The sequence below is a fragment of the Osmerus mordax genome, chromosome 11 (genome assembly GCF_038355195.1).
Source record: "Osmerus mordax isolate fOsmMor3 chromosome 11, fOsmMor3.pri, whole genome shotgun sequence".
Classification (NCBI taxonomy): domain Eukaryota; kingdom Metazoa; phylum Chordata; class Actinopteri; order Osmeriformes; family Osmeridae; genus Osmerus; species Osmerus mordax.
This window is the reverse complement of record NC_090060.1, coordinates 17,138,441-17,165,917: the sequence shown is the minus strand read 5'-3', so window position 1 is coordinate 17,165,917 and position 27,477 is coordinate 17,138,441. Positions and strand designations below refer to the sequence as shown.

The 27,477-nt window shown below is 47.0% G+C and overlaps 3 protein-coding genes across 8 annotated transcripts; 2 read left to right on the top strand and 1 right to left on the bottom strand.

Annotated features, from left to right (window-relative positions):
- Positions 1–1,094: 1,094 nt before the first annotated feature.
- Positions 1,095–4,567, top strand: il15l (interleukin 15, like). Of its 3 annotated transcripts, none has more exons than XM_067246627.1 (4): positions 1,095–1,379; positions 2,569–2,616; positions 3,026–3,151; positions 3,948–4,567. In XM_067246627.1, exons 1-4 carry the CDS (start codon positions 1,131–1,133, stop codon positions 4,068–4,070), a joined length of 546 nt encoding a protein of 181 aa, XP_067102728.1. In that variant the 5' UTR covers positions 1,095–1,130; the 3' UTR covers positions 4,071–4,567. The 3 variants fall into 3 exon arrangements, 2 of the variants coding, with proteins under 2 accessions (XP_067102728.1, XP_067102727.1); XM_067246626.1 differs by having other exon boundaries at positions 3,023–3,151; XR_010877795.1 differs by lacking the exons at positions 1,095–1,379; positions 2,569–2,616 and adding an exon at positions 2,747–2,944 and having other exon boundaries at positions 2,995–3,151.
- Positions 4,568–4,940: 373 nt separating this feature from the next.
- Positions 4,941–20,585, top strand: supt5h (SPT5 homolog, DSIF elongation factor subunit). The gene is made up of 30 exons (XM_067246846.1): positions 4,941–4,962; positions 5,692–5,791; positions 6,362–6,518; positions 7,109–7,174; positions 8,329–8,340; positions 8,909–8,978; positions 9,164–9,232; positions 9,382–9,447; positions 9,703–9,733; positions 9,824–9,892; positions 10,018–10,269; positions 10,389–10,478; positions 10,655–10,725; positions 10,908–11,013; positions 11,114–11,207; positions 11,685–11,821; positions 11,930–12,085; positions 12,586–12,732; positions 12,818–12,964; positions 13,835–13,960; positions 14,049–14,133; positions 14,266–14,400; positions 14,498–14,600; positions 14,923–15,050; positions 15,300–15,405; positions 15,773–15,931; positions 16,056–16,224; positions 16,515–16,718; positions 17,420–17,515; positions 19,960–20,585. Exons 2-30 carry the CDS (start codon positions 5,714–5,716, stop codon positions 20,098–20,100), a joined length of 3,270 nt encoding a protein of 1,089 aa, XP_067102947.1. The 5' UTR covers positions 4,941–4,962; positions 5,692–5,713; the 3' UTR covers positions 20,101–20,585.
- Positions 20,586–20,713: 128 nt separating this feature from the next.
- rnaset2l (ribonuclease T2, like) lies at positions 20,714–26,833 on the bottom strand. 4 transcript variants are annotated; one of them, XM_067246436.1, is made up of 9 exons: positions 26,481–26,833; positions 25,265–25,322; positions 25,098–25,162; positions 24,784–24,841; positions 24,459–24,526; positions 23,024–23,137; positions 22,597–22,645; positions 21,481–21,555; positions 20,714–21,291 (listed from the first exon to the last, which is right to left on the bottom strand). In XM_067246436.1, the coding sequence occupies exons 1-9, from the start codon at positions 26,564–26,566 to the stop codon at positions 21,094–21,096; spliced, it is 771 nt and encodes a 256-aa protein (XP_067102537.1). In that variant the 5' UTR covers positions 26,567–26,833; the 3' UTR covers positions 20,714–21,093. The 4 variants fall into 4 exon arrangements, 3 of the variants coding, with proteins under 3 accessions (XP_067102537.1, XP_067102536.1, XP_067102538.1); XM_067246435.1 differs by having other exon boundaries at positions 25,098–25,322; XR_010877789.1 differs by having other exon boundaries at positions 21,217–21,291; positions 21,481–21,691; positions 25,098–25,322.
- Positions 26,834–27,477: the final 644 nt, after the last annotated feature.

Here is a 27,477-nt window from a genome sequence, read left to right as displayed (position 1 = left end):
GGATAGACTGCGTTTATGTTTCTCCGTAGGCTGTGGGTGCTGAAAACAATTCACCGCCAGAAGAGTAGGTGGCGCAACGGTTTTTTGTAAATCGTCGTAGAGTGTCAGGTGGCTAAGCGGTTAGGGAGTCTGGCTAGTAATCTGAAGGTTACCGGTTTGATTCCCGGCTGTGGCAAATTATGTAGTGTCCTTGGGCAAGGCACTTCACCCTACTTGCCTCGGGGGGAATGTCCCTGTACTTACTGTAAGTCGCTCTGGATAAGAGCATCTGCTAAATGACTAAATGTAAATGTGTTTATTTACCTAGGTTATCGAGAAGTCGAAGCAAATTTACAAATTAGCCGTTTCATCAATAAAATACGCACATTTTCAGCAACTACATTGCCCATTTATCTTCACATTTTAATTCAGATGCTGATTTACATGTACTGTTTAGCTGAAATATGAATTGTGAAAACTCACTGCAATGGCGGTCAAAGGATTCTGTTCGTCCTGGTTATCCCGGCAACCCCGGCCCCGCCCCTGATGCAAGCGATTCTTAATACTGACCAATCACAGCCAAGGGGGTCTCCGTAGCTCTCTGTCGCTCACGACGGATAGTTAGAAATTTCAGGAGGTGCACGTCGAGCTCTCCGGGGCTCTCCGAGGGTTGACGGAGAGCTCGTAGAGGGCGTTCCTCGGAGAAGAGGGCGTTCCCATGTGTCCGTTTTTCGAAAAACGCAGAAGCATATATAAGACTTTACTCTCATGTGTTTTTGTGCAGTCTATCGAAAGAAAGGAGAGGGGTGAGACCACGAAAACGGACTTCGACCCCTGCCAGCCGCTACGAACAGCAGACGGAGGGTTTGCCGTGTTCGCCTGTAGACATCTCTTTGCTCTAGTCTGGAGTAAACCCAACTCAAAAACTCAAAACATGCGGCTCAGCACACGGTGACTCATGGTTCATCGGTGATTGCCGATGACCAGTTTCCCGAGAGCTGTGCAAGTCAAGGGATCTTAAGGGAAAAGTGAATAGAAAGGATCTGTCGAGGGAGGGAGAGGTGGGTGGAGACACAAATTGCTTCAGGCTGACTCACAGTGATTCAGGTACGTTGGCGCGGTACGGAATCACAGGGATCGTTTGAGTTACTATGAACCGACTACATGAAGCAGCTCACAACCGGGCTTGCATCCAGCAGCTTTCTCCTCGCTGGAGGCCGATGACTGGAGTGTCGCCTGTCAAAGTGAGCGGGCTGGGATGGAGACCAAGCAGGCTCAGAGAAGGTTCGCTTTGGCTGCTGTGTCTGGCAATCTTCACGGTCACACTGACGGACTCGGACCCGATTTGCAGCCGGGAGACAATCAAGGATATAAACAACGTTCTCCGAGAGGTTAAAATGGTATCTAGACGCTTTCCATTGGTTTGTTTTGCAGTTCCAGATTATGGCAAGCTTTTCTGGACCCTTTTACAAAAAACCACTGGACTCGTGGTGTTTCTAAATTGTTTTCATATGGCATGTATATGGGATTAACATATGGATGCTCTTAATACCTGCAGAGTTATGTGCTATTCGTAGTTTATTAACTATATTGTTTTTATTTTCTTGTTAACTGTGTCGCCTATAACGTATATAAAAAGACTACACCCCCTTCGAAAATATTATGTTTTTGCAACATTACAGCTTTGAATCACCATGCATATTGCTTCTAACTTCCAATTAAGAAATTATTAAAATTTTAAAATGTAGATATATATTTTTTATATCTTGTTCAAATAGGATCATGTCATTGGTCTATGCCTCGAGAGTTGATGCTACATGGAAGCATGTATGATGTCCGTGATGGGGATGAGTTTTCCACATGCCTTATGTTTTATTTTATCAAATGTGCAAAGCTGGCATTCTCGTCATGTCCATCTGTCTGCTACTTTAACTAGAGGTACTTTCACGTGTTGTTAGATTGAACTATTTGTTTCACGGGCATTTCATTGTGGTTTTGGGTTGTGTTCTTCGAGTCCTTGTGAAGATGACCTTCCGACATGGCGATTCAGGAGGTTTGTTAAGAACTCAGCAGGTCTTCCTCTTTGTTATATCTTCTACCCCAGTTCCTACTGACCAGAAACATCTGCGAGCCTTATGCCATCATTGTGCGCCTGTCTAGCCATGTCGCTGTGTTAGGCATATGCAGTGGTGTGGTGTTTATTTGTAAGGGCATATTCCATACAGGGTTTAGTAATTTATATATATTTTTGGACCAAAAGTTTTGTGGAAGAATCTCCACACTGCTTTTTGCACATTACATAAACAACTGAAGATGAGTGTTTGGGGGCAAAGCAGATCCACCGCAACACCTCACTCAAGCTTGTCCTTCAAAGCATGGTTAGCATTTTTACATTTTGATTCTAGGATGGAAAGTTGCAAATGGTGAATCTGAAGGGCCTGTAATATTTCCCTAACCAGAAATCGTTTGATTGCAAAACTGAACAGGCCAATACTTGTAGGCTGTAAGGTTGCAAAAGGTGGATGGTTTTAAAGGGGGTGTAGCATTTCAAGAGGCACTGTACTATAGGCCTACTCTTTTCTTCATCAGAAACCATTTGATTGTAATCTGTACACCCCTGACCTGGAAGACTACGAGGTATGTGTTTTACAACTGATAGTATATTATTTGTATTATTATTATTAGACTATAGGATATATGTTATTATTAATATATTATTATTATTATTATTATTATAATAATACATTAATTATTATTATAACTTGGTATTTACCACCAACATGTATGCAGTCAGTTGATACACTCACAATATCAGTATCTCCGCCGTGTGGGAGTCATTTAAAGTTGATGGTAAAATTACCCAAATAAATATAAAGTAATAAAGTACCAGAGTAGCATTGATAGATCGTCCTAGCTTGTTAGAGGTTCCTGGATGCTCGATGCTGTCAGATGTACATCCAGTCTTGTTTAACCCTTGTGTTATCTTTGGGTCATGTGACCCGAAGGCAGCACGAGGGTTAAGCCTCTGGTTCTGTCTCTCCAGCAGAACTGCCCTAACTCCACTCTCACCTGTTTCGCTGATGAAGCAGAGGTCTTGATGTACGAAGGGGCGATTAACAAGAGATTGGGTCTGAAGAGGAGACTGGACTCGCTTAAAAGGCAGATAACCAAGGTTAGACATGTTTGTTAGCTTCACCATGGACAAAAAGAATAACTTCAGAAAAGCTTAACTGGCTGTAAATGTGTAAATGTTCAGAAGATGTGAGTAGACTCACCCCCCCCCCCCCCCCCACACACACACACACAACAGGGAGGAGCGATTTCTTCTGTACACAGAAGTTGGTAAAAAGTTTAGAGAATCCTTCCCTCCCTGTTGTGTATTCGTGTTTGTAGAGAATACTTCTACTTAGAGAAAAATAGTGAATTAATGGTTCTACCCTTTGTACAAGCAGTATGGCAAGATGCCCAGAAACTAAATAATGAAGTTTCTACTGCCTGGGTTTCTGTTACATACATCTGTTCTGGCCTAGTCTCAACTTGCATAAGAAAAGCAGACTTCTTTGGGCAATTTGGAGAAATAGGGTGGGGTGGTTATAACGATTAAGTAAACGGATGGGGGCTGTCTCTCTATCTGTTTCTCTCTCTCTGTGTCTCTCTCTGTCTCTCTCTGTCTGTCTCTCTGTTTCTGTATCTGTTTCTCTCTATCTGTCTATCTGTGATTCTGTCTCTCTGTGTCTCTTTCATATATTTACATTTAGTCATTTAGCAGACGCTCTTATCCAGAGCGACTTACAGTAAGTACAGGGACATTCCCCCCGAAGCAAGTAGGGTGAAGTGCCTTACCCAAGGACACAACGTCATTTGGCACGGCCGGGAATCGAACTGGCAACCTTCAGATTACTAGCCCGACTCACTCACCACTCAGCCATCTGACTCCCCTCCTGATATATTCATTCTGTGTGTTTCAGAAGGACAAGGATGGCTGTTCACAGTGTGAGTTTTACCCAGAAAAGGCAGCAGAGGACTTCCTAACCTCCTTGAAGTCTTTCCTCCAGAAGGACTGTGCTGCTGGCCGGGCTACAATGGTTTGAGCCGTAAGCTGTGAACAACAAGGTTTCGGTTCAGTAGGCTACGACTCTCAACCTTGCTGGTGTAGCAGGTGGAGACAAGGCACCACTCAAGGTCAAATCCAACTCTCGACTATGCAAAGAGAAATATACTCCAGGGCTACTCTGCTACATTTCCACACCTAACTGATTCTGTAGAAGAAGGGGAGAGAGGCATTGAAGGCCTTGACCACTGGCCTGTGGATCTCTGCTGCTGCCAACTGTCAAAAGACTGACAATGAGAAAGCACCACTGGAATTGAAAATTGTTTGGATGTTTGCATCTCGAGTGAGTGAGTTACATTTTTCTCCAGAGCAGGGGCGGTTCTACACGGGGGCCTGAAAATTACATTATTTTTCTTCTTGTAGTCATCATGAAACAAGGAAGGGACATTGCAGCCTTTTTTGCCCCAGTAAATAAAAAAGTGAGAGAAACATATGAAGGTATTGAGAGAGCTGAGGAGCTGGAAGATGGAGAGTCAGAGCCGTTTGTATGATTTTATGTAAAGCAAAATGTCAGTATTTAATGTTTAAATACCCCCCCCCCCCCCCCCCCCCCCATAAGATAAAATAGTTGTATAAATCGTTGGCTCAAACCTATGTAGGATTATTGTAAAAATGGTGAGGGCGGTGATATTTATTTTCCTAATCTTTGTTAGTAAAACAAGAAGGCCTGTCTGTTTGTGTCAATATCTTCACTCCAGCACTTGTACGGTATACTACATTTTAGAATACTTTCTCACACTCACAACGTGTGAATCACAGCACAGACCGAAGTGCAAGGCAAATTGGGAACGCTGCCAAAGTTGAAGCCCCGCGATAGTTTAGTTCGCGCAGTAGCCTAAATCTCGTGGCTCTTTGGGGTCCAAGAAATACGTGTAAGTCACTACATTTAAATTACTATATATCTTCACCCTGTTGTGTGAGTGAAGTCAAAAATTGGATTATTGTAACAGAACCTAAGGTGAGTACCTTTGTGAAATATAGCCTAAAATACATGTTTATTAGCTATAGTTAAGGGAAATAGCGATTTGAAATGCGCATTACGAGCTAGGCCATCTTGAATTATACCCGTGCCATTCAATGGGACGTGGTTAGTGCTCGCATTTAGCAAAGCTAGGCCTTGCCCATTTCAGCTACCAACACCATTAAACTCATCCCAATGCAATAAACTACTTCATGTGACTAATCTAGTGAAGTTGATTGTTTAGAGTTTACTAGGCTAGCAAGATAGCCGACAGTTGCGGCGCTAGTGCTAACTAGCTAGAGTAAGTTATACGAGAACCAGGCTCGCTAAGCTAGGCTAGTCGTTTAGCTATTATTATGGCTGTTTTCTTAGATCTTCAGCATCCTCCGCGATCAGAAACAATATAGATATGATGACTATTGTTTTTAGCATACGGTAGCAGACTAGATTTCTAGCTAAATCGTCGTTGTTTTTTATACACATCATACGCACTGGAAAACGGTCTGCACTGAGCTCTGGGCTAACATGGCTAGTCTACCAGTCAGTATTGCCTAGCGTTAGCTGTCGTATTCTGGCTAACTAGCAAGATAACGAAAACATTGCCGCTTGGCTAACTATCTGTTGTGTTGCGTGCCTTTAGGCTCTACCTGAGACTGTCAAGAATGTCTGACAGTGAGGATAGCGACTTCTCTGACGCCCAGAGTGACCGAAGCAGCGAAGCCGAAGAGGCTGAGAATGAGGTACTGTACTGTAGCATGGCAAGCTAGCGCTAATGAGTTTAGCTAAAGTTAGCTAGCCATTTAATTCACTTTACGAATCATATGCATAGAGTAGTTACAGAACGAGTAAAAACAGAGGTAACACACAATACCATTTTATAGTCAATAGAACGTGTTCAATAGCAGCAAGGAAATATAAAAATGTAAAAAATAAATGAAGTAACGGACTCGACTTTGAATATAACGTTGAATGAGTTTACGTCCTTAGACTGAGAGCGGTCATACAGGACCAAGTTTGATGCTATTAGTACAAGAAACTAGAGCGGTGGGAGAGTAGCTCAGTGGTAGCGCATTTGACCGCAGATCATGCTGTGGCAGGTTACAACCCCTGTGCTGTACGTTGCTTTTGATACAAGCGTCTGTTAAATGAACACTTTACAAATGTACTTTACAAAACATTACTAGTTGCATCCATAACTGCTAGAGTAACTACACAGATGGACTCAAAGTATGTCCTAATCTTAATTTGATGTCCTGACGTCCAAAACACGTTATTGTGTGACTGAAGTTTGTGTGTCTACCCTATGGTAGGAGGAACAGGCCAGTCCGACTGGTAGTGACAAGGTAGCAGAGGAGGAAGGCGAGGATCTGGAGGATGAAGAGGAGTATGATGAGGAAGAGGAGGAGGATGATGACGATCGCCCCAGAAAGAAGCCCCGTCATGGCGGGTTCATCCTGGACGAAGCTGGTACGATCTGGACGCCTTCAGACACAGACCTCTCCTACACATGGCAGCATTTTCCCTGTTTATGCGCAAGCCCGATCGGACCGCTCACCAAAACCTACCTAAAGAACAGTTTTAACATAACATGGGTCAAAGAAGGACGCTCAATCTGGGATTATTATAGGTAGCCAAGAGTGCTCGCCATAAGGGGGCTGTTGTTTACAGCAGGGGTTCTCAAACTTTTTGGGGCCAGGGACCCCTTACAGGGGAGAACATTTTCCAAGGACCCCCCCATAATCGTAACACCCATTCAGAATACCCTTTTGTGCTCTTAAATGGACACAATATTCTTGTTTTATTGGTGCAAATGGTCCCCATCTGTAGAGTATTATATATTATTTCATTTTTTAATGATACAGCACAATTTAACAATTTTATAATTTATGGAAAATTATTTCACGGACCCCCTGGCTATGGTTCGCGGACCCCTAGGGTCTGGGGACCCCACTTTGAGAACCACTGGTTTACAGGACGTACACACATAAATAGGCTGTGTGCTTGGTAGGAGCTGAACTGACTGTGTTTGCCCTCTTCTTCTTCTTCTCTGGTTGTAGATGTGGACGATGAGTACGAGGACGAGGATCCGTGGGAGGAAGGAGCGGAGGACATCTTGGAGAAAGGTGAGGGGGTGCATGCACCTGCGTAGCAGCACCCGTGATGAACGCTTATCCATGGCAACATGTCAGGGCCACTGTTGTTGTTGTTGATGATGAGGGTAGACAGAACAGGGTTATCCCGTGTGCAGGGATTGTTGATACCGGTTGTTTCTTGGTGAAAACTGTTTCTGGGATTTCAAAAATGTCACTGTAACGTAGACTGGAGATTTTAGATCATATTTAGTGCGGTGCTGTTTCTTTAAGGAGTAAAGTTGGCATTGATTTCAAGTTCTGTACAGTGAAAGCCAGATGTAGCTAGTGACATTGTTGACATTGTATTCCTACCCTGCTCTAATATTGTCTTTTCTCGTGCATGCCTCCTTCAGTTAACGGTAAATGAATTCCAGATTATTCTGCTTTGTTTTTTCTGTCCAATATAACTGAGTTGTTTTCTCACACATCCCATTAAACCGCATCCATGTGGTGTTGTCAGAGTAACCAGTGTAACCCCAGGCAACAGAGACGGCAAATGGCATATGTTGTTGGTTTCTGATTTGTGAAAGGATGGCAATAGCATTTTTACTCTTATTCATTTTTTTGTGTAGCAACATAGGCTGTAGTTAAACTACTGATATCTATATCCTGAAGTTGTGTGGCTTTCTATAACGGGTGATGTTTTTCATCATCCAAATTAACTGGTGACATATTGCTAGGATCAGGATTAGCAGATCATTTTAGCAAAAGTTATCACAAATTTGACCACGGGTCTTGTCTTTGACACGGTAAGTGCCCAACGTGAACTGTGACCATTTGCCTGAACTCGTCCTGTCGACAGAAAGCTAATCTCATCGGTTTGAACGATCCGATTTCTGCTTTTTTTTTTTTTGGTCAACCTGCAGTATCACAGCATAGAAATCCTCCAGTCAAGTGTGTGTTCATGCATCATCACTACGAGCCATTGTGTGTTCATGCATCATCACTACGAGCCATCATGTGTTCATGCATCATCAGTACGAGCCATCGTGTGTTCATTAACAGTGATCCTTGTTTTGGTTTTGTGTGCTCTTCATCTCCCCTTGCCGTTGCCCCCCTGCCTGTGTGCTGTTCACAATGTGATTAGTCTTTTCCCTGTGCTCTTCCTCCCTCTCTCCGCCCCGCCTGGCCCACGTGCCCGACAGAAGAAGCAGAGGGTGAGTGTGCCCACATCCCGCTTCACTCACATCTTCTTATTTCAATGTGTATTTTTGGCCTTTTGTGGCTTTATTGGGCAGAGATAGTTACAGAGAGACAGGAATTAAATGGGAGATATTGAGCGAGGGGGGAAGATGCATAGAAATGACCCGGAACAGAATCGAACCCGGGTCGCTGCGTCAGAGCCTCGGCCTGAGAGGGTACGCACTTCACCTGGTGATTCACCAGAAGCTTCTTTCTGAACAACAAGCCCACCATCTCTGCCTCTCAGGGTCAGGAGCACATGTCGTTTTAATGGGAGTCAGGCTAAAGATTCTGGAAGAGAGGGGGGTCAGATGGCTGAGTGGTTAGGGAATCGGGCTATTAATCAGAAGGTTGCCGGTTCGATTCCTGGCTGTGAAAAATGACGCTGTGTCCTTGGGCAAGTCACTTCACCCTACTTGCCTCAGGGGGAATGTCCCTGTACTTACTGTAAGTCGCTCTGGATAAGAGCGTCTGCTAAATGTAAATGTGGTTCCAGATCCAGCAGTTTCCTCCTGAATCCTGACTGAACTCTCCTCTTCACAGTGTCCAACATCGATCACGTTGTTCTGGATGAGGACAACTCAGGGTCCCGCCGGCTGCAGAACCTCTGGAAGTATGTGGGCTGCCTGGCTCCTGCTTCAGCTGACCTCAGACCTGGCCCACACAGTCCTCTTCTCACATTACTAATGCTTTTGTGTACCCGCTGTTCATGTGGAGAAACCTAGTGATCAAAAACATGTGTGTGTGTGTGTATGATTTAGTATCTTAACGGTTTCTTTTGTAACGTGTCTCTCACAGGGATTCCAGAGAAGAAGCGTTGGGGGAGTACTACATGAGGAAGTATGCCAAGTCTTCTGGAGGAGAACAGTAAGTGTCACACTCAGTCTGCACTCTCTCACTCTCACTTGCTCTCAGGAACTTGGGTACCCTCTGGAAGTGCATACCAGAGCGATCAGTGATCTGTATTCGTCCCTCTCACTCTCCTACTTTCTTGCTTGCTACCTCGCTCTCTCTAGTTTCTCAGGTGGATCCGAGGAGCTCTCTGATGACATCACCCAACAGCAGTTACTTCCTGGGGTCAAGTACGTATCGTTTACTTCCTGGGGTCAATGTTTATGTTTGTACTTTTGTGTAACTGTATGTTGTCTTGCACATTTGCACTTTGTCTTGGCCAGGTCGCCGTTGCAAATAAGAATATGTTCTCAATCGGCTCACCTGGTTAAATAAAGGTTAAAAAAAAACAATGTAGCAGTTTGACCTTTTCAAGACTTCCACATTTAGGATTATTGGAATCATTGTCAATTTATTTGCTCAATGCACTCCGTTTTTGTCTTAAGGGACCCTAATCTTTGGACAGTCAAGTGTAAGGTAAGAACTAATGTCTTTGTTTTCTGTTGTTCGATACACACACACATTACCTGAACGCACACACTAACTAACCCCGTGGTGTCACTCCAGATAGGGGAGGAGAGGGCAACAGCCATTGCACTGATGAGGAAATTCATCGCCTACCAGTTTACAGACACGGTATGTGTTCTTTACTCTTAGCCTCAATGACACAAGTGAATCTTTCCATCATAGAACTATCAGTGTTCACAAACCACCAATCATATCCTTCCTCCCTCCTCTCTCCTCCCTCCTTCTCCTCACAGCCCCTCCAGATCAAGTCGGTGGTGGCTCCCGAGCATGTGAAAGGCTACATCTATGTGGAGTCCTACAAGCAGACCCACGTGAAGGCGGCCATCGAGGGCGTGGGCAACCTGAGGATGGGCTTCTGGAACCAGCAGATGGTGCCCATCAAGGAGATGACGGACGTCCTGAAGGTGGTCAAGGAGGTCACCAACCTCAAGCCCAAGTCTTGGGTCCGCCTCAAGAGAGGCCTCTACAAAGACGACATAGCCCAGGTATGGCTCGCTGAGGTCAACGTGGCCCAGCTAATGCTAGCGCTGGCCAGGCATGGCTCGCTAACTCTAACGGGCCTGTAAAGAATCCATGTGTCTGACTCGTTTTCAACGTTCCTTAGGTGGACTACGTAGAACCAAGCCAGAACACCATATCTCTAAAGATGATCCCAAGGATAGACCTGGACAGGATCAAAGCCCGGATGAGCATGGTAAGCTAAAGGCCCTTATTGCTCAGAGTTATTTAGCTGCATAGTACCTCAACTGAATCAGTGAGCAAACATAACCCACTGCGGACACCTGACTTTTGTCTGTGTGTATTTCTACCTGCCTGGTTGTCTGTGTGTGTGTGTGTTCCTATCTGTCTGATTGTCTGTCTGAACCACAGAAAGACTGGTTTGCCAAGAGGAAGAAGTTTAAAAGACCGTCTCAGAGACTGTTTGATGCTGAGAAGATCAGGTACACTGAAACTACAAGGCTCTTTCTCTCGTTCTCTCTCTCTACCTCTCTTACTCCCCCCCCCCCTCCAGTGTCTCTCTTTCTCAACAATACACTTTTTAGTTTTTCTTTCAGTCTCGCAGACTCTCTCCCTCTTTCAAGGCATTAAGTGGGTGTGGGTGTGTGTGGGTGTGTGTGTGCAGGTCACTGGGGGGTGAGGTCAGCCATGATGGAGACTTCATGATCTTTGAGGCCAACCGCTACAGCCGCAAAGGCTTTCTCTTCAAGAGCTTCGCCATGTCGGCTGTGGTGAGAACACATACATTATCCAATACAAGCCTGCAGCTGAGCTGGAACTATTCCCCCTCTGTTCTGAGTTGACCCCTGACCCCTGCCCTGGTTTGTCCAGATCACAGAGGGGGTGAAGCCTACCCTGTCTGAGCTGGAGAAGTTTGAGGACCAGCCTGAAGGCATCGACCTGGAGGTGGTGACTGAGGCTTCAGGTAAACACAGCTGGATCTTGTTTGTGTCTTGTCTGTGTGTGCGACATTGGCTGTTTATCAATCTGAAGAGTGCCAATAAAAGTACTTGCGTTCTCGAGAAGAACGTTCGTACCCAGCATCTTGCGAGAACAGTGTTGCAAGACTGCGAGGACGATTTGAGATGCGTGTGTTCTTGCAATGACTTCTGGGAAATCAGATGCGTTCTTGCTGACCAAGTCACCATCTGATGCATCCTCGATAAAAAAAAAAAAAAGGCTGATCCAGAACACTTCTGGGTATTTTTGGCGTTCTTGGTGACTTGTGTTCTTTGGATTGGAACCGTACTTGGGCAATGAAAGATGACGTCAAACGAGTTCTTAAGAACGCAAGAATGGAGAAAAACGTGGATTGATAAACAGCCTCTGTCCTTATAAGTGTTCTTGTCCATCCAAATATTTCCGACACTAATGGTGTGTGTGTGTGTGTGTGTGTGTCCAGGTAAGGAGCGTGAACACAACCTCCAGGCAGGTGACAATGTAGAGGTGTGTGAGGGAGAGCTCATCAACCTGCAGGGCAAGATCCTGAGTGTGGACGGGAACAAGATCACCATCATGCCCAAACACGAGGACCTCAAGGTACGCACACACACACACGATGTACTCACACACGCACTCTCGCACACACACTTACACACTGTACCCTTATGCCTTGTCTGTGGTGTTGATTTTTGTGTGTGTGAGCAGGACCCCCTGGAGTTCCCGGCTCATGAGTTGAGGAAGTACTTCCGTATGGGCGATCACGTGAAGGTGATCGCCGGCCGCTACGAGGGAGACACCGGCCTCATCGTCCGTGTGGAGGAGAACTTTGTCATCCTGTTCTCTGACCTCACCATGCACGAGGTCAGACACCTCTTCTCCTCCTCTCCTCTCTCTATCTCTGTCCTCTCTCTTCCTCTTCTCCTCTCTTTGTCCTCTCTTCTCCTCTCTCTGTCCTGTCCTCTCTCTTCCTCTTGTCCTCTCTTCTCCTCTCTCTCTGTCCTGTCCTCTCTCTTCCTCCTCTCTCTGTCCTCCTCTCCTCTCTATCTCTGTCCTCTCTCTTTTCCTCTCTCTGTCCTCCTCCTCTCCTCTCTCTATCTCTGTCCTCTCTCTTCCTCTCTTTTCCTCTCTCTCTGTCCTGTCCTCTCGCTTCCTCCTCTTTCTGTCCTGTCCTCTCTTGCTCTCTCTTTTCATCCCTCTCTTCGTCTGTGCTCCTCACCCTGGCTTAACCTGTCTCAGTGTGCGTGTGTTTGCATATACTGTCTCGCTTGTATAGTGATTGATTCCATGTTTGTGTCTGTCTGTCTGTGTGTGTGTGGCTGTGTGTCTGTCTGTGTCTGTGTGTGTGTGTGTGTGTGTCCCAGCTGAAAGTACTGCCGCGGGACCTGCAGCTGTGCTCTGAGACGGCGTCGGGCGTGGACGCGGGCGGGCAGCACGAGTGGGGAGAGCTGATCCAGCTGGACCCTCAGACGGTGGGGGTCATCGTCCGGCTAGAGAGGGAGACCTTCCAGGTGACACGCCCCCTGTGTGTGTGTGTGTGGAAGTTTGTGTTCTCTGGTTTGAGTTCAGCGGGCTAATGCAGTGACCCCCCGTCAGGTTCTGAACATGCACGGCAAGGTGATGACAGTGCGCCACCAGGCGGTCAACCGGCGGAAAGACAACCGCTTCGCAGTGGCGCTGGACTCGGAGCAGAACAACATCCACGTGAAGGACATCGTCAAGGTGATCGACGGGCCGCACTCGGTGAGTCGACCCTGCTAGCGCTGCTATGGCTAGCGCTGCTATGGCTAGCGCTGCTATGGCTAGCGCTGCTATGGCTAGCGCTGCTATGGCTAGCGCTGCTATGGCTAGCGCTGCTATGGCTAGCGCTGCTATGGCTAGCGCTGCTAAGGCTAGCGCTGCTAAGGCTAGCGCTGCTATGGCTAGCGCTGCTAGCCGCAACACGCTGACTCACTGTGGGACCGGCAGCCATGTTGTTCCTGTTCTCCCAGGGTGGGAGACTGGCTGCTAGTTCATGAGCAGTACTGTCCTTCAAGGTTACATCAATACCTTGGTATTGGTGTTTCTGGAGTGCTGTGTTCTCTGTGGGTGTTTCTGAAGTGCTGTGTTCTCTGTGGGTGTTTCTGGAGTGCTGTGTTCTCTGTGGGTGTTTCTGAAGTGCTGTGTTCTCTGTGGGTGTTTCTGAAGTGCTGTGTTCTCTGTGGGTGTTTCTGAAGTGCTGTGTTCTCTGTGGGTGTTTCTGAAGTGCTGTGTTCTCTGTGGGTGTTTCTGAAGTGCTGTGTTCTCTGTGGGTGTTTCTGGAGTGCTGTGTTCTCTGTGGGTGTTTCTGAAGTGCTGTGTTCTCTGTGGGTGTTTCTGAAGTGCTGTGTTCTCTGTGGGTGTTTCTGAAGTGCTGTGTTCTCTGTGGGTGTTTCTGAAGTGCTGTGTTCTCTGTGGGTGTTTCTGAAGTGCTGTGTTCTCTGTGGGTGTTTCTGAAGTGCTGTGTTCTCTGTGGGTGTTTCTGAAGTGCTGTGTTCTCTGTGGGTGTTTCTGAAGTGCTGTGTTCTCTGTGGGTGTTTCTGAAGTGCTGTGTTCTCTGTGGGTGTTTCTGAAGTGCTGTTTTCTGCCTCCCAGGGCCGGGAGGGAGAGATCCGTCACCTGTTCCGAGGGTTTGCCTTCCTGCACTGCAAGAAGCTGGTGGAGAACGGAGGCATGTTCGTCTGTAAGACACGCCACCTCGTATTGGCTGGGGGCTCCAAGGTCGGTCTCTCTCATTGGCTGCTGCCTACAGAAGTAGCTTATTATTGGCTTGTGGTAAAACCCATGGTCTTTTTTATGTCCTCCCCAGCCCAGAGATGTGACCAATTTCCCCGTGGGGGGATTTGCACCTATGAGCCCTCATATCAGCAGCCCCATGCACCACGGAGGAGGGGGTGAGTCCACCCTACACACTAGTTCTGACTCCCTAGCCTCCACATTCTGTTCACCTGTCAAGATAACTGTATTTTCCAAGTGACCACACCTAGCCCTGGTGCCATGTTGTTGACCCTTGACCCCTTATGCAGGTCAGCAGCAGAGGGGCGGAGGGGGAGGAGGAGGAGGAGGAGGGGGAGGAGGAGGAGGAATGGGGCGTGGCCGAGGCAGAAGAGACAACGACCTGATTGGCCAGACTGTCCGTATCTCCCAGGGACCGTACAAAGGTGAGTGTCTGCAGCCCTGGTCCCCATCTCCTGGCCCTCGCTCTCTTCAGCTACCCAGCCACCCGCCGGCTCTGACCCGTCTGCCTACGTTTCCCAGGGTACATTGGTGTGGTGAAGGACGCCACGGAGTCGACGGCCAGGGTGGAGCTTCACTCCACCTGCCAGACCATCTCTGTAGACAGACAACGCCTCACCACCATGTATGTACTCTCTCTCTTTCTGTCTGTGTGTATCTCTCTCTCTCTCTTTCTGTCTGTGTGTATCTCTCTTTCTCTCTGTCTGTGTGCATCTCTCTCTTTCTCTCTGTCTGTGTGTATCTTTCTCTCTTTCTCTCTGTCTGTGTCTCTTTCTCTCTCACTTTTTTTATTTCCCACTGTTTATGTATATATAGAAACTAATAAAAATCATGTTTATGTGAGCTTGAGAAACCCTCCTGGTGTCTAATATGGAGAGTGAACGCCGGTGTGTTGGTGTCAAGGTTGGGTGTATGGCAGTGTGTGACGGTGTCTGTGTTGACGACAGGGGAGCTAAGAGACACAGCGGGCAGACCTCCACCCACGGACGCACCCCCATGTACGGCTCCCAGACCCCCATGTACGGCACCGGCTCCCGTACCCCCATGTACGGCTCCCAGACGCCGCTGCACGACGGTGAGACACACACACACCCACACACACGCTTCTCACTTCCAGAAGGTAGGATGGATAGTGTAGAGGGCTCGGCCACCGCTAATGCATTGTTCTAGAACCTATGAATGTTCCCAGACATTCTAGAACCTTGAGGATGTGGCCAAACGTTCCAGAACCTATTAACGTTCCCAGGCGTTCTAGAATGTTGAAAATGACCCCAGGTGTTCTAGAAGTGAGGGTCTGATAGAGCTTTGTGCTGTCCCTGAACAGGAAACCGCACGCCTCATTACGGCTCTCAGACCCCGCTGCATGATGGGAGCAGGACGCCGGGACAGAGCGGGGCGTGGGACCCCAACAACCCCAACACACCCTCCAGGTACACACACACACTCTCCATGCACACAACCACACACACACATCTGCCACTGTTGACTATAGTAGCTACCTTGTAAACACTGTTCAAAAGTTGTAACCTTTAAAAAAAAGTAATTATTAAGTAATAAACAGATGAATGAGAGCAGTGCTAACCTGTGTGTGTGTGTGCTAACCTGTGTGTGTGTGTGCTAACCTGTGTGTGTGTGTGCTAACCTGTGTGTGTGTGTGCTAACCTGTGTGTGTGTGTGCTAACCTGTGTGTGTGTGTGTGCTAACCTGTGTGTGTGTGTGCTAACCTGTGTGTGTGTGTGCTAACCTGTGTGTGTGTGCTAACCTGTGTGTGTGTGTGCTAACCTGTGTGTGTTCCAGGGCGGATGACGAGTACGACTTTGGTTACGATGATGAGCCGTCGCCGTCCCCGCAGGGCTACGGGGGCACGCCCAACCCCCAGACCCCCGGGTACCCCGAGGTCCCCTCCCCCCAGGTCAACCCCCAGTACAACCCCCAGACTCCTGGAACCCCCGCCATGTGAGTAGCACACACACTCACACACACACACTCACACACACACACTCACACACACACTCACACACACACACTCACACACACAGGCAGTGCTGTCATTAACCCCCCCCCCCCCCCCACCCCCCAGGTACAACACAGAGCAGTATTCCCCCTACGCGGCCCCTTCTCCCCAGGGCTCCTACCAGCCCAGCCCCTCCCCCCAGAGCTACCACCAGGTGGCTCCTAGTCCCCTGGGCTACCAGAACACGCACTCCCCTGCCAGCTACCACCCCACGCCCTCGCCCATGGCCTACCAGGTAAGACCCTCCTCTTCCCTCTGAAGTCGTCAGACACCAGACACTGTTTATCCAACTCTCTCTCACACACACACACATTCTCCATCTTGGGTCAGATGGCTGAGCGGTTAGGGAGTCGGGCTATTAATCAGAAGGTTGTTGGTTCGATTCCCGGCCGTGCCAGATGACATTGTGTCCTTGGGCAAGGCACTTCACCCTACTTGCCTCGGGGGGAATGTCCCTGTACTTACTGTAAGTCGCTCTGGATAAGAGCGTCTGCTAAATGACTAAATGTGACCCCCGCCCCCCAGGCGAGTCCGAGCCCCAGCCCTGTGGGCTACAGCCCCATGACCCCGGGAGCCCCGTCCCCCGGGGGGTACAACCCCCACACCCCCGGCTCCAACATCGACCAGGCATCCAGCGACTGGGTCACCACCGACATCCTGGTCCGGGTCAAGGACACCTTCATGGACCTGCAGGTGGTCAACCAGAGCGGGGTCATACGCAGCGTCACCGTGAGTGTCCACACACACACACACACATGTACACACACACACCTACGTACACACACTCCCATCCTGTCTGTCACACCCCCTCACCCTCACACAGATGTAGATCCAGGCTGATGTGTGGGGAGTCTGGAAGCCTCCAGGTCTGTCAACACCACATGCACAAGTACTGAAGAAGTCCATTTGTCACACTTCTTAGTAAAGACGGCACACTAAGTAATAGTAAACATATGCACCACAGTCATCTCGCACACACACTCACACACACACCATAGGAGTACAGCATCAAGCTGGGCTAATATGGACATTTGAGTGAATACAGCAGGGTTGATAGGGTTCTTAGTGTTGGCAGACGTGCAAACACGTGTTCTGCCTGTCCAGGCAGCTTCCATGTTCATTTCCCTTGGAAGGGATTATTGTTGTTTTGGAGTCCAAGATGGTGGAAATCACTGAGAAAAAGAGTTGTGTCATCTCATCTCTCTTTCCTCCTGCTCCTCCTCTCTCCTCCTGCTCCTCCTCCTCTCTCCTCCTGCTCCTCTTGTGAGTTGTGTCTCATCTCTCTTTCCTCCTGCTCCTCCTCTCTCCTCCTCCTCCTGCCCCTCCTCCTCTCTCCTCCTGCTCCTCTCTCCTCCTGCTCCCTCCTCCTCCTCCTCTCTCTTCCTGCTCCTGCTCCTCCTCTCTCCTCCTCTCCCTCTCTCCTCCTGCAGGGTGGCATGTGCTCAGTGTTTCTGCAGGACACTGAGAAGGTGGTGAGCATCTCTAGTGAACACCTGGAGCCGGTCACGCCCACCAAGAACAACAAGGTACCTGCTCTGTTTGCTGTGCTCCCAGTATCTCCTCCTCCTACACCTCCTCCCTCGACCCAGTATCTCCTTCTACACCTCCTCCTAGGGCTGCACAATTAGTCGAATTTTAATCACAATCACGATTTTGGCTTCCCACGATCAAATTCGCGTGATCGAGCGATATTAAAATGCGTCATTCCGTTCATAGTTTTTTTTTCTTTTTTCTTTTTTTTTGGCTTCCTAAAATATATTTACACAATGGAAAATAGTGCCCTGTTGAAGTTTTGCTACATTTACTTTATTGATTTATATTTATTCTTTGAGGAGATGCACTGAATTTTGGTGAATAAAAGCACCCATTTTATTTTGATGCACATATTTGTACATTAGCAGGAATGTAGCACAATATGGATGTGAAAGCAGTTATAACTAGAGAGGATACAATTTCTGGGGAAATTGTAGGGTGTGCTTGCTTGCGTCGGTTGCACAGGGGTCTGTATATTTTATATAAAAATGCATCGGGCCTACTTATTATTTATAAAGATTACATAGATTTAAAAGCATCTTTTTGTTGCTGCTCATTTACAACTCAAAATACGAGTGAAGTGTAGAATGAAATATGATGTCTTCTCATTTCCCCTGCAAGAGGCAGCTCACAGGCTGAATCAAAACGAATACATTTGGCAGACCAGTGTTAAAATGGACCTAATCTCTATGACTTAAACGTCCTTTTAAGTTGTCCCTTCTCGTGATATTTTCAGGCATTTAGCCTACTCATATTGCATTCATTCATTAATAAAGAACCCCCTTTGAAGATTATTCTACGACTTTACCGGCAGAAGATAGAATCGCGATTCAAACAGTACCATCTGCTAACTGAAAATATGCCCCCAAAAACGTAAATAAGCTTGACATTTATTTAGTGGAAAATCGCTCATTCATAAAAAGCTCACTGGTAGCGATCATTGTCAGTAACAACGCAAAATGCGATACAGCCCTGTGTGGAGAAGCTGCCCAGGTAAATTCTACTACTACAGTACCATACTAGACTACTGCTGTGTTCGTCTTGGTAGCGATTGCGTTGGTTGAATTCGATTTAACGTTCCGTTGTACGGTTTAGGCTGAAATTAATTATTTTCATGAACAGATTGGCAACGTTTAGGCTGTGGCAATGAAGTTCAGGTTAGTAGTTAGATAGACTTTTGATTAAGTAAGGGGAGTGCCGAACATGTTCTGTCGCCGTTTGACTTCCTACAGCTGTGTAGATGTTTTTGTAGTGTCTCGCGTAGGCTACAGAATTGCAGTGAGCAACACTGGTTTGAAACCACAGGTAATGATAATTTCACCCACAAATCGTTTACTTGTAATGTAATGTCATAATAAATCCTACAACGAAAATGTATTTGTGAGGAATGTTTATTTTAAAGATTGAAAACAGATGCATCATAGACCACTGTAGTATGTGTTGCCCGGGCAACAGAGGCTAATGTCATGATGCTAATGCTTCAGTGAAATAGTAGACTACCGTTTCCAAAAGTAGATGTGGGCCTACTTCCTTAATAATATCAGCTAATATTGTACATTACATTTCATAATTGTGTTTCACATCACAAAGTAAAATGAGTAAATATTTATCACCCTGGCCTCTTTGCTTGTGGCGTTCCTGCAGCTGCCTTGCAGTAAAGCTATAGTTAGCCTAGCTATCCCCCAAGTTAAGAGATGTGAAACGAATGTTCTGCTACAGGTAGTCACGCGTGTTTTCGTGACGTTAGTGACGTAGTGACGTTAGTAACGTCAGTGACTGTGGCTAGCAAATTAGCCACCATTAGCTTCACTTTTCACCACAAAAACGCAATTTCTACTTAAACCATGCAACGGAACGTAAATAAAAATACAACCAACGCAATCGCTACCAAGACAAACCTTTTGACACCGCCGTTGTGTATGTAGTCCAAATATTGACTGATCCTTAGGGGGGCGAAAATAAATAATAAATAAATAAATATATATGTGAGAGAACAAAGGTTGTGCTCTCGCCGAAGGCTTGAGCACACCCAATTAGCCTAAGTGACAAATATGTTGTGGTTAAAATCAACAAATAATCGTGAAAATTAATCGTGATCTCAATATTGATCTAAATAATCGTGATTATCATTTTGGACATAACCGTGCAGCCCTACCTCCTCCCACCACCCAACTTCCCCTACACCTCCTACCCCCCCCCCCTCCCACCTTCCTGTTGATTGGTTGTCACCCAATGGTGTGGTAGTGGGGGCTGAGCTGGCTGTGTCCTGAGCTGGCTGTGTCCTGAGCTGGCTGTGTCCTGAGCTGGCTGTGTCCTGAGCTGGCTGTATCCTGAGCTGGCTGTGTCCTGAGCTGGCTGTGTCCTGAGCTGGCTGTGTCCTGAGCTGGCTGTGTCCTGAGCTGGCTGTGTCCTGAGCTGGCTGTGTCTTGGCCTGCAGGTAAAGGTGATTCTGGGGGAGGACCGTGAGGCCACCGGGATCCTGCTCAGTATCGACGGAGACGACGGCATCGTCAGGATGGAGCTAGACGACCAGCTGAAGATCCTCAACCTCCGCTTCCTGGGCCGCCTGGAGCCCTGAGCGTGCACACACACACACACACACACACACATGGGCCTGTCGACCCTGGGCCCCCCACTGGGCTCTCCCAGTCCAGGAACAACCTTTTGGACCTTGTACGCTGGTAGCTGTGGGAGGTCTCTCCAGCTGTAATAACTCAGCAGGCTTATGTGATCTCAGGCTGGGCTGCTGTCCTGACGCCTGACAGGCTTTCGGGGAAAGTCTTCTGAATGAGTCGTCTATGGATCCCCCGACCCTCGCTCTGAGGGGATCTGAAAGGGCCTGGTTTTATTTTAATATTCTCTCTGTCTCTATCTCACCCTCTTTTTTCCTCAGTTAGTCTGACCTTGACTCTTAGTGAACCACAATCTGTTTTAGCTGTTCTTATTGGATGATTCTGTCAATGCTTGATTTTTTTTGTTGGGGGGGGGGGGTTGGAGTGGGAGTGAGTTAACTCCAGATTGACGTAAAACAGTGTACCATGTCAATAAACTGTCAGCTGTTCACCTGTGATGCTGCTTGGTGTTTTTTGTAGCGGTGAGGAAGTGTGTCTCCGACACAGCTGCAGTATGGTTACTGCAGCTATGGTTACTGCAGCCGGGAGAGGAACAGAGACACGAAGCAGATGGCTCAGACACCAGACCAGTTTACTGTCGCACACAGATCAACATTACGTTCATGAACAGAATAAAGAAATATAGTTAGGTGCCTAAAGTTAAGGCTTGCATTCTAATATCTTATAGTAGATGTCATCCTAATGTGAGTTCTGGTGAATGGGTCAGTGCAGATGGGCTCACATTCTCAAACACAAGACATGTCAAACGGTAGTTCAATGTGTTGATAATGTCTTCTCTAGCCCCGTGTGTGTGCGAGCGAAAGACCTAGGCAAGGCTTCCAGAAAGAGGCTGTAAACAGATCCAGTGTGGACTTCTCTAAATCTAAACTTCAATCATCAATGTGCTAGTTGCTAAACAGAGCCTGCACATGGGTATTACACGGGTGTCTCTGGGTGCTTCAGCCACAGGGAGAGTGTGGGTGGTCGTGGTTGATGGGGAGGTAGAACAGAGGGGCATCTTTGGGACAGGGATGCCCAGGAGAGGTGATCAGGAGCCTGGGAGGATGAGCCTTCGGGTCCTGGTCCTGGTGGGGGTCACAGCCCAGGGTCAGGTTCCTGGACAGGAGGATCTTCACCTGCATCAGCAGTTCTCGTCCCTGCCGGGGTGAGGGCAGGGTGAGGGCGGGGTGAGGGCGGGGGGAGGGAGGGGTGAGGGCGGGAGGGTTAGCAACAGACCACACCTGCACGTCCACATGGGACGTCATTCTGGATCAAACTAAATACGCAGAGAAGTTCGTAGTTGTGTGTGTGTGTTTATGCATGTGTTTGTTAGGGTTCACGTTTACCTTGTCATCCTGCATGCACTGGATCACTACATGGTCACCCAGGACTGGTGCCAGAACACCATAGATCTGATCATGCTGACCCCACACACACACACACAGAGAACAAAAACTGATTGTATGCTGTGTGTGACATCATAGACCAGGGTTCTCCAATCCTGGTCCTCGAGAGCCGCTGTCCTGCATGTTTTAGATGTTTCCTGCTCCAGCACACCTGGTTCAAATGAATGGTCATTACCCGGCTTCCACAGAGCTTGATAACGATCCATTCATTTGAAACGAAATTGGAGAACCCTGTCATAGACCTTTAGGGAGATTTCACAAACTCTTGTTTTGACAACCGCTAATGGAAGTTTGTATCTGATTCGCTGAGTCGTTGTATACAGGAGACTGGAATCAGTCATCACATCTCCAGTCTTCTTCTTACTGTCTCTGGAGACAGTAAGAAGGACTTGTATAAACAGTACTTCCATGAGTTATCACCTGTTTGCCTTTTCTACTGTACCCCAGTTGCTGACTATGCTTGGCCATGTAAGGAAAAGTTTTGTGTACCCTATATATGAACTTGTCTATCCATTGTATATAAGGACGGTTGTGTCGTGGGAAGATAACATGATCCGAGCAGCTTGTTCTAATAAACAAAGCTAACTCATTTTCATTGTTGTGTCTCTTTCAGCTGACAGATCTCATCTTATCACTCTCTTAGTTTCAAATGTCCGTTTTCTGGTTTCCTCTGAATCATGGGAACATTCTTACAATGAGGGATTTTGTTACTGATAGGTACACTTGCACTACCCGTGCAAGTGTGTTTTGGCTACCCGCAATGTTTTTGGGGCTATCTTGTTGTTATTATCAGTGACTTATGTAAAGCTCTCTCTTGGAAGTCGCTTTGGATAAAAGCGTCTGTAAATGAATAAATGTAAATGTACTGATATATGGTCGTTATACTGATAAAAATTGGAAAATATTTGACTAATCACTGCTGACAGCACACATACTTTAAAGTTTGAACTATATGCACTTCTCCTGTACTTTCTATATGCTCTATATGTGGCGCTTATCTGGCACTTGTTAAATGAATAGCTAGCTTTTTCAGCCTTTGAAGACTTGGTCCATTACCTCATATGTGTGGTTGCAGGAAGGTTTGATCCCTGCAGAGTCTAAGGACCTGAACAAGTGGAGAAGAGCAGAGAGAGTTGTCAAACAGTGTATGGCTGACAGACTGGTCTGTGTGTGTGTGTTTGGGGGGAAGGGGTGTGTGTGTGTGTGTTCAGGGCTGGACTGCTAATCTGGCATACCCGACACATGCCCGGTGGGCCGACGCACTTAGGGCCGATATGATTTTATAATTTTTTTTTTACTTCAAATTGGCCTACCACCGGCCCTGGGCAGGACCGACCGACACTGGGCTGGCCCAATCACATCTCTTAACAGCAAGGATGGTGTACTGGTGGTTGGTGTCCGACCGATTGTGGTGGGCCAGTCTGAGCAAAAATGCAAGGGCCATTTTTTTGTCCCAGTCCAGCCCTGCGTGTGTGTTTCTCACCCTTGGATGTCATAATGTGCTCGTAGTTTCAGAATGATCTGGAAGTACCGCTGAGGAGAGTTCCAGCCCTCTACACAGGCAGCACATACACCGTGTTTCCTCCACTCGTTACGCCTGGCAACGAGCACACACACATATACACATATACACACAGACAGTGTGTAAAAAGGCAACAGGTCAGTGTAACTGTCCTCAAAAATGGAAGGCAATGTTGCAGGAAGAGGAAGAGGGAGAGTGAGGATGAGAGGGGGGGCCCGTGGAGGAAGGTAGGGAGAGGGAGAGGTAGACCTGGAGGCCGTGGAAGAATAGGGACACATTTACAGTGTCTAATGAAATTCAAACAACATTGAACATTGGTTGACCAAGTTGTGAACCATGGGGCAACATTGAGAGAGGCTGGACAGAGAGTTCAGCCCAACCTCAGCAGATATACTGTTGCAACAGTAATTTGGAAATTTCAACAAGAGCACAGGTGAAAACTACTATTCTGTACTGTCTACAGTACAGTACAGTAAAATGTAGCTACATGTAGCTACAGCTATATGCACTACATCAGTACTTTTTTTGTACATATTCACTGCAGTCCATGATTGAAATAATGTACTGTATTTCATTTGCTGTATTCTTTCTTTTGTCTCCACAAATGTATTTGCTGTGTTTACAGTATGTAGCCTACTACAGTATTTGATTTGAAATATGTTCTGATTTTCTGCACAAAATGCAACCTTTACGTAGACAATGTGGAAAAATACAGTAAATATTTTCATCAGTGTGCAGTACTGGTCTTGTGTGTTGTGTTTGGTCAACATCAGTGTGCAGTACTGGTCTTGTGTGTTGTGTTTGGTCAACATATTCATGTACTTGTACATACTCTACTGGAACTATATCTCTGACAAAATCAAGCAGGTTATATCATTAGAAAAGAATGGTTAGTGTAAAAGTGTTTTACATTTTGCACTACAGTGTGTAACTGGTTCAAATAGAGTCCAATTTTATGAACCATGTGTGTGGCATACGGTGACAGAAATGGGTTTTTATACATGATTGTATAGTTTTGAACGAAGTGTTTCATTTTGCAAAGGATTGGAGGTGTTCTGCTACTTGTGTGTCTAGTTGTGTGAATCGTGTGTTGTGTTTTGACAAAGTGAGCCCTGTTTTCAAAACTGTGCTTAAGCAATTGGAAACAACTGTAATGTCAAACACACTCAAATAAACACTTTCTTTTTTAAACAAAGTCTTCCCATAAATCTTCCATCCTCTCTGTCTCATTGTTTACACAAAAGGTCTTCATTTCTCTTCATGACAAGCCTTTCTCCACAGCCTAAATATTTTTACCCAGCCTGGGCCAAGATGTAAATCACATCTTCACATCAGCCAGTGAAGATCTCTGCAGCCATAGCAACTGAGGCTGTTTTCACGATCAGAGTGAACTCACCAGAAATCGAAACTGCTTTTTTTCTTCAGTAAGGATGGCCATAGCTGGTCAAGCTGAGAGTCCAGTTCCTACACACACACACACACACACACACATCCACCGACTCTTTACAGTCTACTGTTTAAATAACATCTGTTTTTATCTTATTCAGAGGGGTGTATGTGTGTGTGTGTGTGTGTTTGGTGTGTGTGCTTAGTGTGTCGTGCGTGTGTGTGTGTTTGGTGTGTGTGCTTAGTGTGTCGTGCATGTGTGTGTTTTGTGTGTGTGTGTGTGTGTATGTGTGCGTGTGTGTGTGGTTGCAGGTCAGGTTGTAGAGGTGTGTTACCTTCAGGTCAGAGTGGAAGATGTGCCAACATGAGCAGCACATCCCCTCTTTCAGAGGCCTGACAGAGACAGAGACAGAGACACAAGGCTGGGACACTCAACACTGCACTTTGAACACAAACAACAGTGGTAACTGTAACTGAATGTTGATTCATTGATAATAAGAGTTATCCACATTGTCCACACTGAACTGCACACACCGTGAAACTGCACTGTGTGTATTACCACGCCTTGAAACTGCACTGTGTGTATTACCACGCCTTGAAACTGCACTGTGTGTATTACCACGCCTTAAAACTGCACTGTGTCTATTACCAGAGTCCATGGATGGTCCAGTCACTGATGTTAGATGGAACTCTGCACTCAGAGGGGTCAAAACTCTGGGGATGGATGTATGGAGAAAGACAGACAGACAGACTGACTGGTGGAAGGACAAATGGATGAATAGATGGATGGACAGACAGGCGGTCAAACAAACTCACCACACAGAAGCTTCCGGGCCACTGCAGGACAAAGAGCAGACACTTCCAGCTGCAGAACCTGGAGGAGAAGCGCTGCGGTTAGGGGTCATCAGGGTTCACACTAGGATCAACAGCAGGGTCAGGGGTCATCAGGGTTCACACTAGGATCAACAGCAGGGTCAGGGGTCATCAGGGTTCACACTAGGATCAACAGCAGGGTCAGGGGTCATCAGGGTTCACACTTGGCTCAACAGCAGGGTTAGGGGTCATCAGGGTTCACACTAGGATCAACAGCAGGGTTAGGGGTCATCAGGGTTCACACTAGGATCAACAGCAGGGTTAGGGGTCATCAGGGTTCACACTAGGATCAACAGCAGGGTTAGGGGTCATCAGGGTTCACACTAGGATCAACAGCAGGGTTAGGGGTCATCAGGGTTCACACTAGGATCAACAGCAGGGTTAGGGGTCATCAGGGTTCACACTAGGATCAACAGCAGGGTTAGGGGTCATCAGGGTTCACACTAGGATCAACAGCAGGGTCAGGGGTTCTTCCAAAATTGCTGCGCACAACACACTAATCGGCTATAGAAACTCCCCTTGCTTAACCCACTATACAACAGTTTAGGGACGCAAGTTTGATATCAGCTTTGGCAGGGACAAATAGTTAATGCGAGCACGCACATTTTTTTCCGCATTCATTTGAGCGCAAATACTGTGTTTTTTGAGCTTCATGTAATATTGTTTTTATGTTTTAGTCAAAATAAGATGATCGGTAGGCCTATTATTTATAAACTTTCTTTAGTTTTGTAATGTTTTCTTAACCTACCTCAACTCTGACTTGTGTGCAGAGTCCGACACCTGGACTTCTGTGTGCGTGCTGCAGTGGCTCTTTGGCAACCTCAGAAGAGCGTGCTGACATGGAATTCTGCATGCATCGGTTTGTGTTTTGATTTTACAAGCATTGATTGGGATACGGCGTTAATTCTTTCCGGGATTATCAATCTAAATGAATGCACTTACTAATAAAGTAAATTGTTACACTCAAACAAAAATGTACTGGGGCACAGCAGATTTATACTGGGGCACGTGCCCCAGTAAAAAGTGTCTAACAACGCCCCTGGTTAGGGGGTCCAGACTAAGGCCTAGGTCAAGTTTGGATTTGATCACACTCCTGCCCAGCCACCCCCCCACACACACACATACACACACACACAGAGGAAGGATGTGATGATCTTACTTTTTCTCCTCTGGGTTTTCTGTCCAGTGGGCCAGAGAGAGACCAACCATGAAGATCGCTAGCAGGTGCAGCCCTGATGGAGCCATGGTCTCTCCCCTGGTGTCTCTCCTGGTGTCTCTGCTGGTCTCTCTGCTGGTCTCTTTGCTGGTCTGTCTGATGCAGGTCTCTCTGGTCTGCCTGTCTCTCTACTGGTCTCTCTCTGGTCTGCCTGTCTCTCTGCTGGTCTCTCTCTGGTCTGCCTGTCTCTCTGCTGGTCTCTCTCTGGTCTCCCTGTCTCTCTGCTGGTCTCTCTCTGGTCTGCCTGTCTCTCTACTGGTCTCTCTCTGGTCTGCCTGTCTCTCTGCTGTTGCTGTGCTCCGTGCTGTATTGCCGTGGAGAGTCCAGAGAGGGATTTGATGGAGCGTCTGAAATACCTCATGTTTTTGTTTCAGTTCCTCCCTTCAGTAGTCTGACAGATGGGCCGGAGCACCGCACCACCCACAGGACGTGACAGACAACGTATGACTTTACTGTAAACTAAAGAGGTTTTGATGTGTGCATTACTGTACTCTACGCGTACACTAACTACAAATCCTTTTTTTTTTTTACGGCAGTCTGAGACTTACCAGAAAAGTCTGAATATTTGTTGTTCTTTTGTTCGTCTCTCCCCCCCCCCCCCCCCCCCCCCCCCGCTGCCTGACTGGTTCTCATGAGGAAACAGCAGAAATGTGTTTCTGCTTAATTGAATGATTTCAGTTGTGCAACAGTACACATATCATGTTTTAAGGAAGACAGAAGTGCAACTGAGGTTTCGAATATATATCAAATAATTTGTTTTAATACAGCCCGCTGCTGCTGTCCTGTTGTAAGCATGAACTAATATTTATACGGCACAGGTTGATTGTAACTGTCACAGTCCTTACAACGGACGTATATAGTGTTTAGTCTTGTGACACGTTCAGGACCATGTATAAAATGAGCTCCTTCATCCAAAGAGACAAACAGCGGTGGGGTTGGA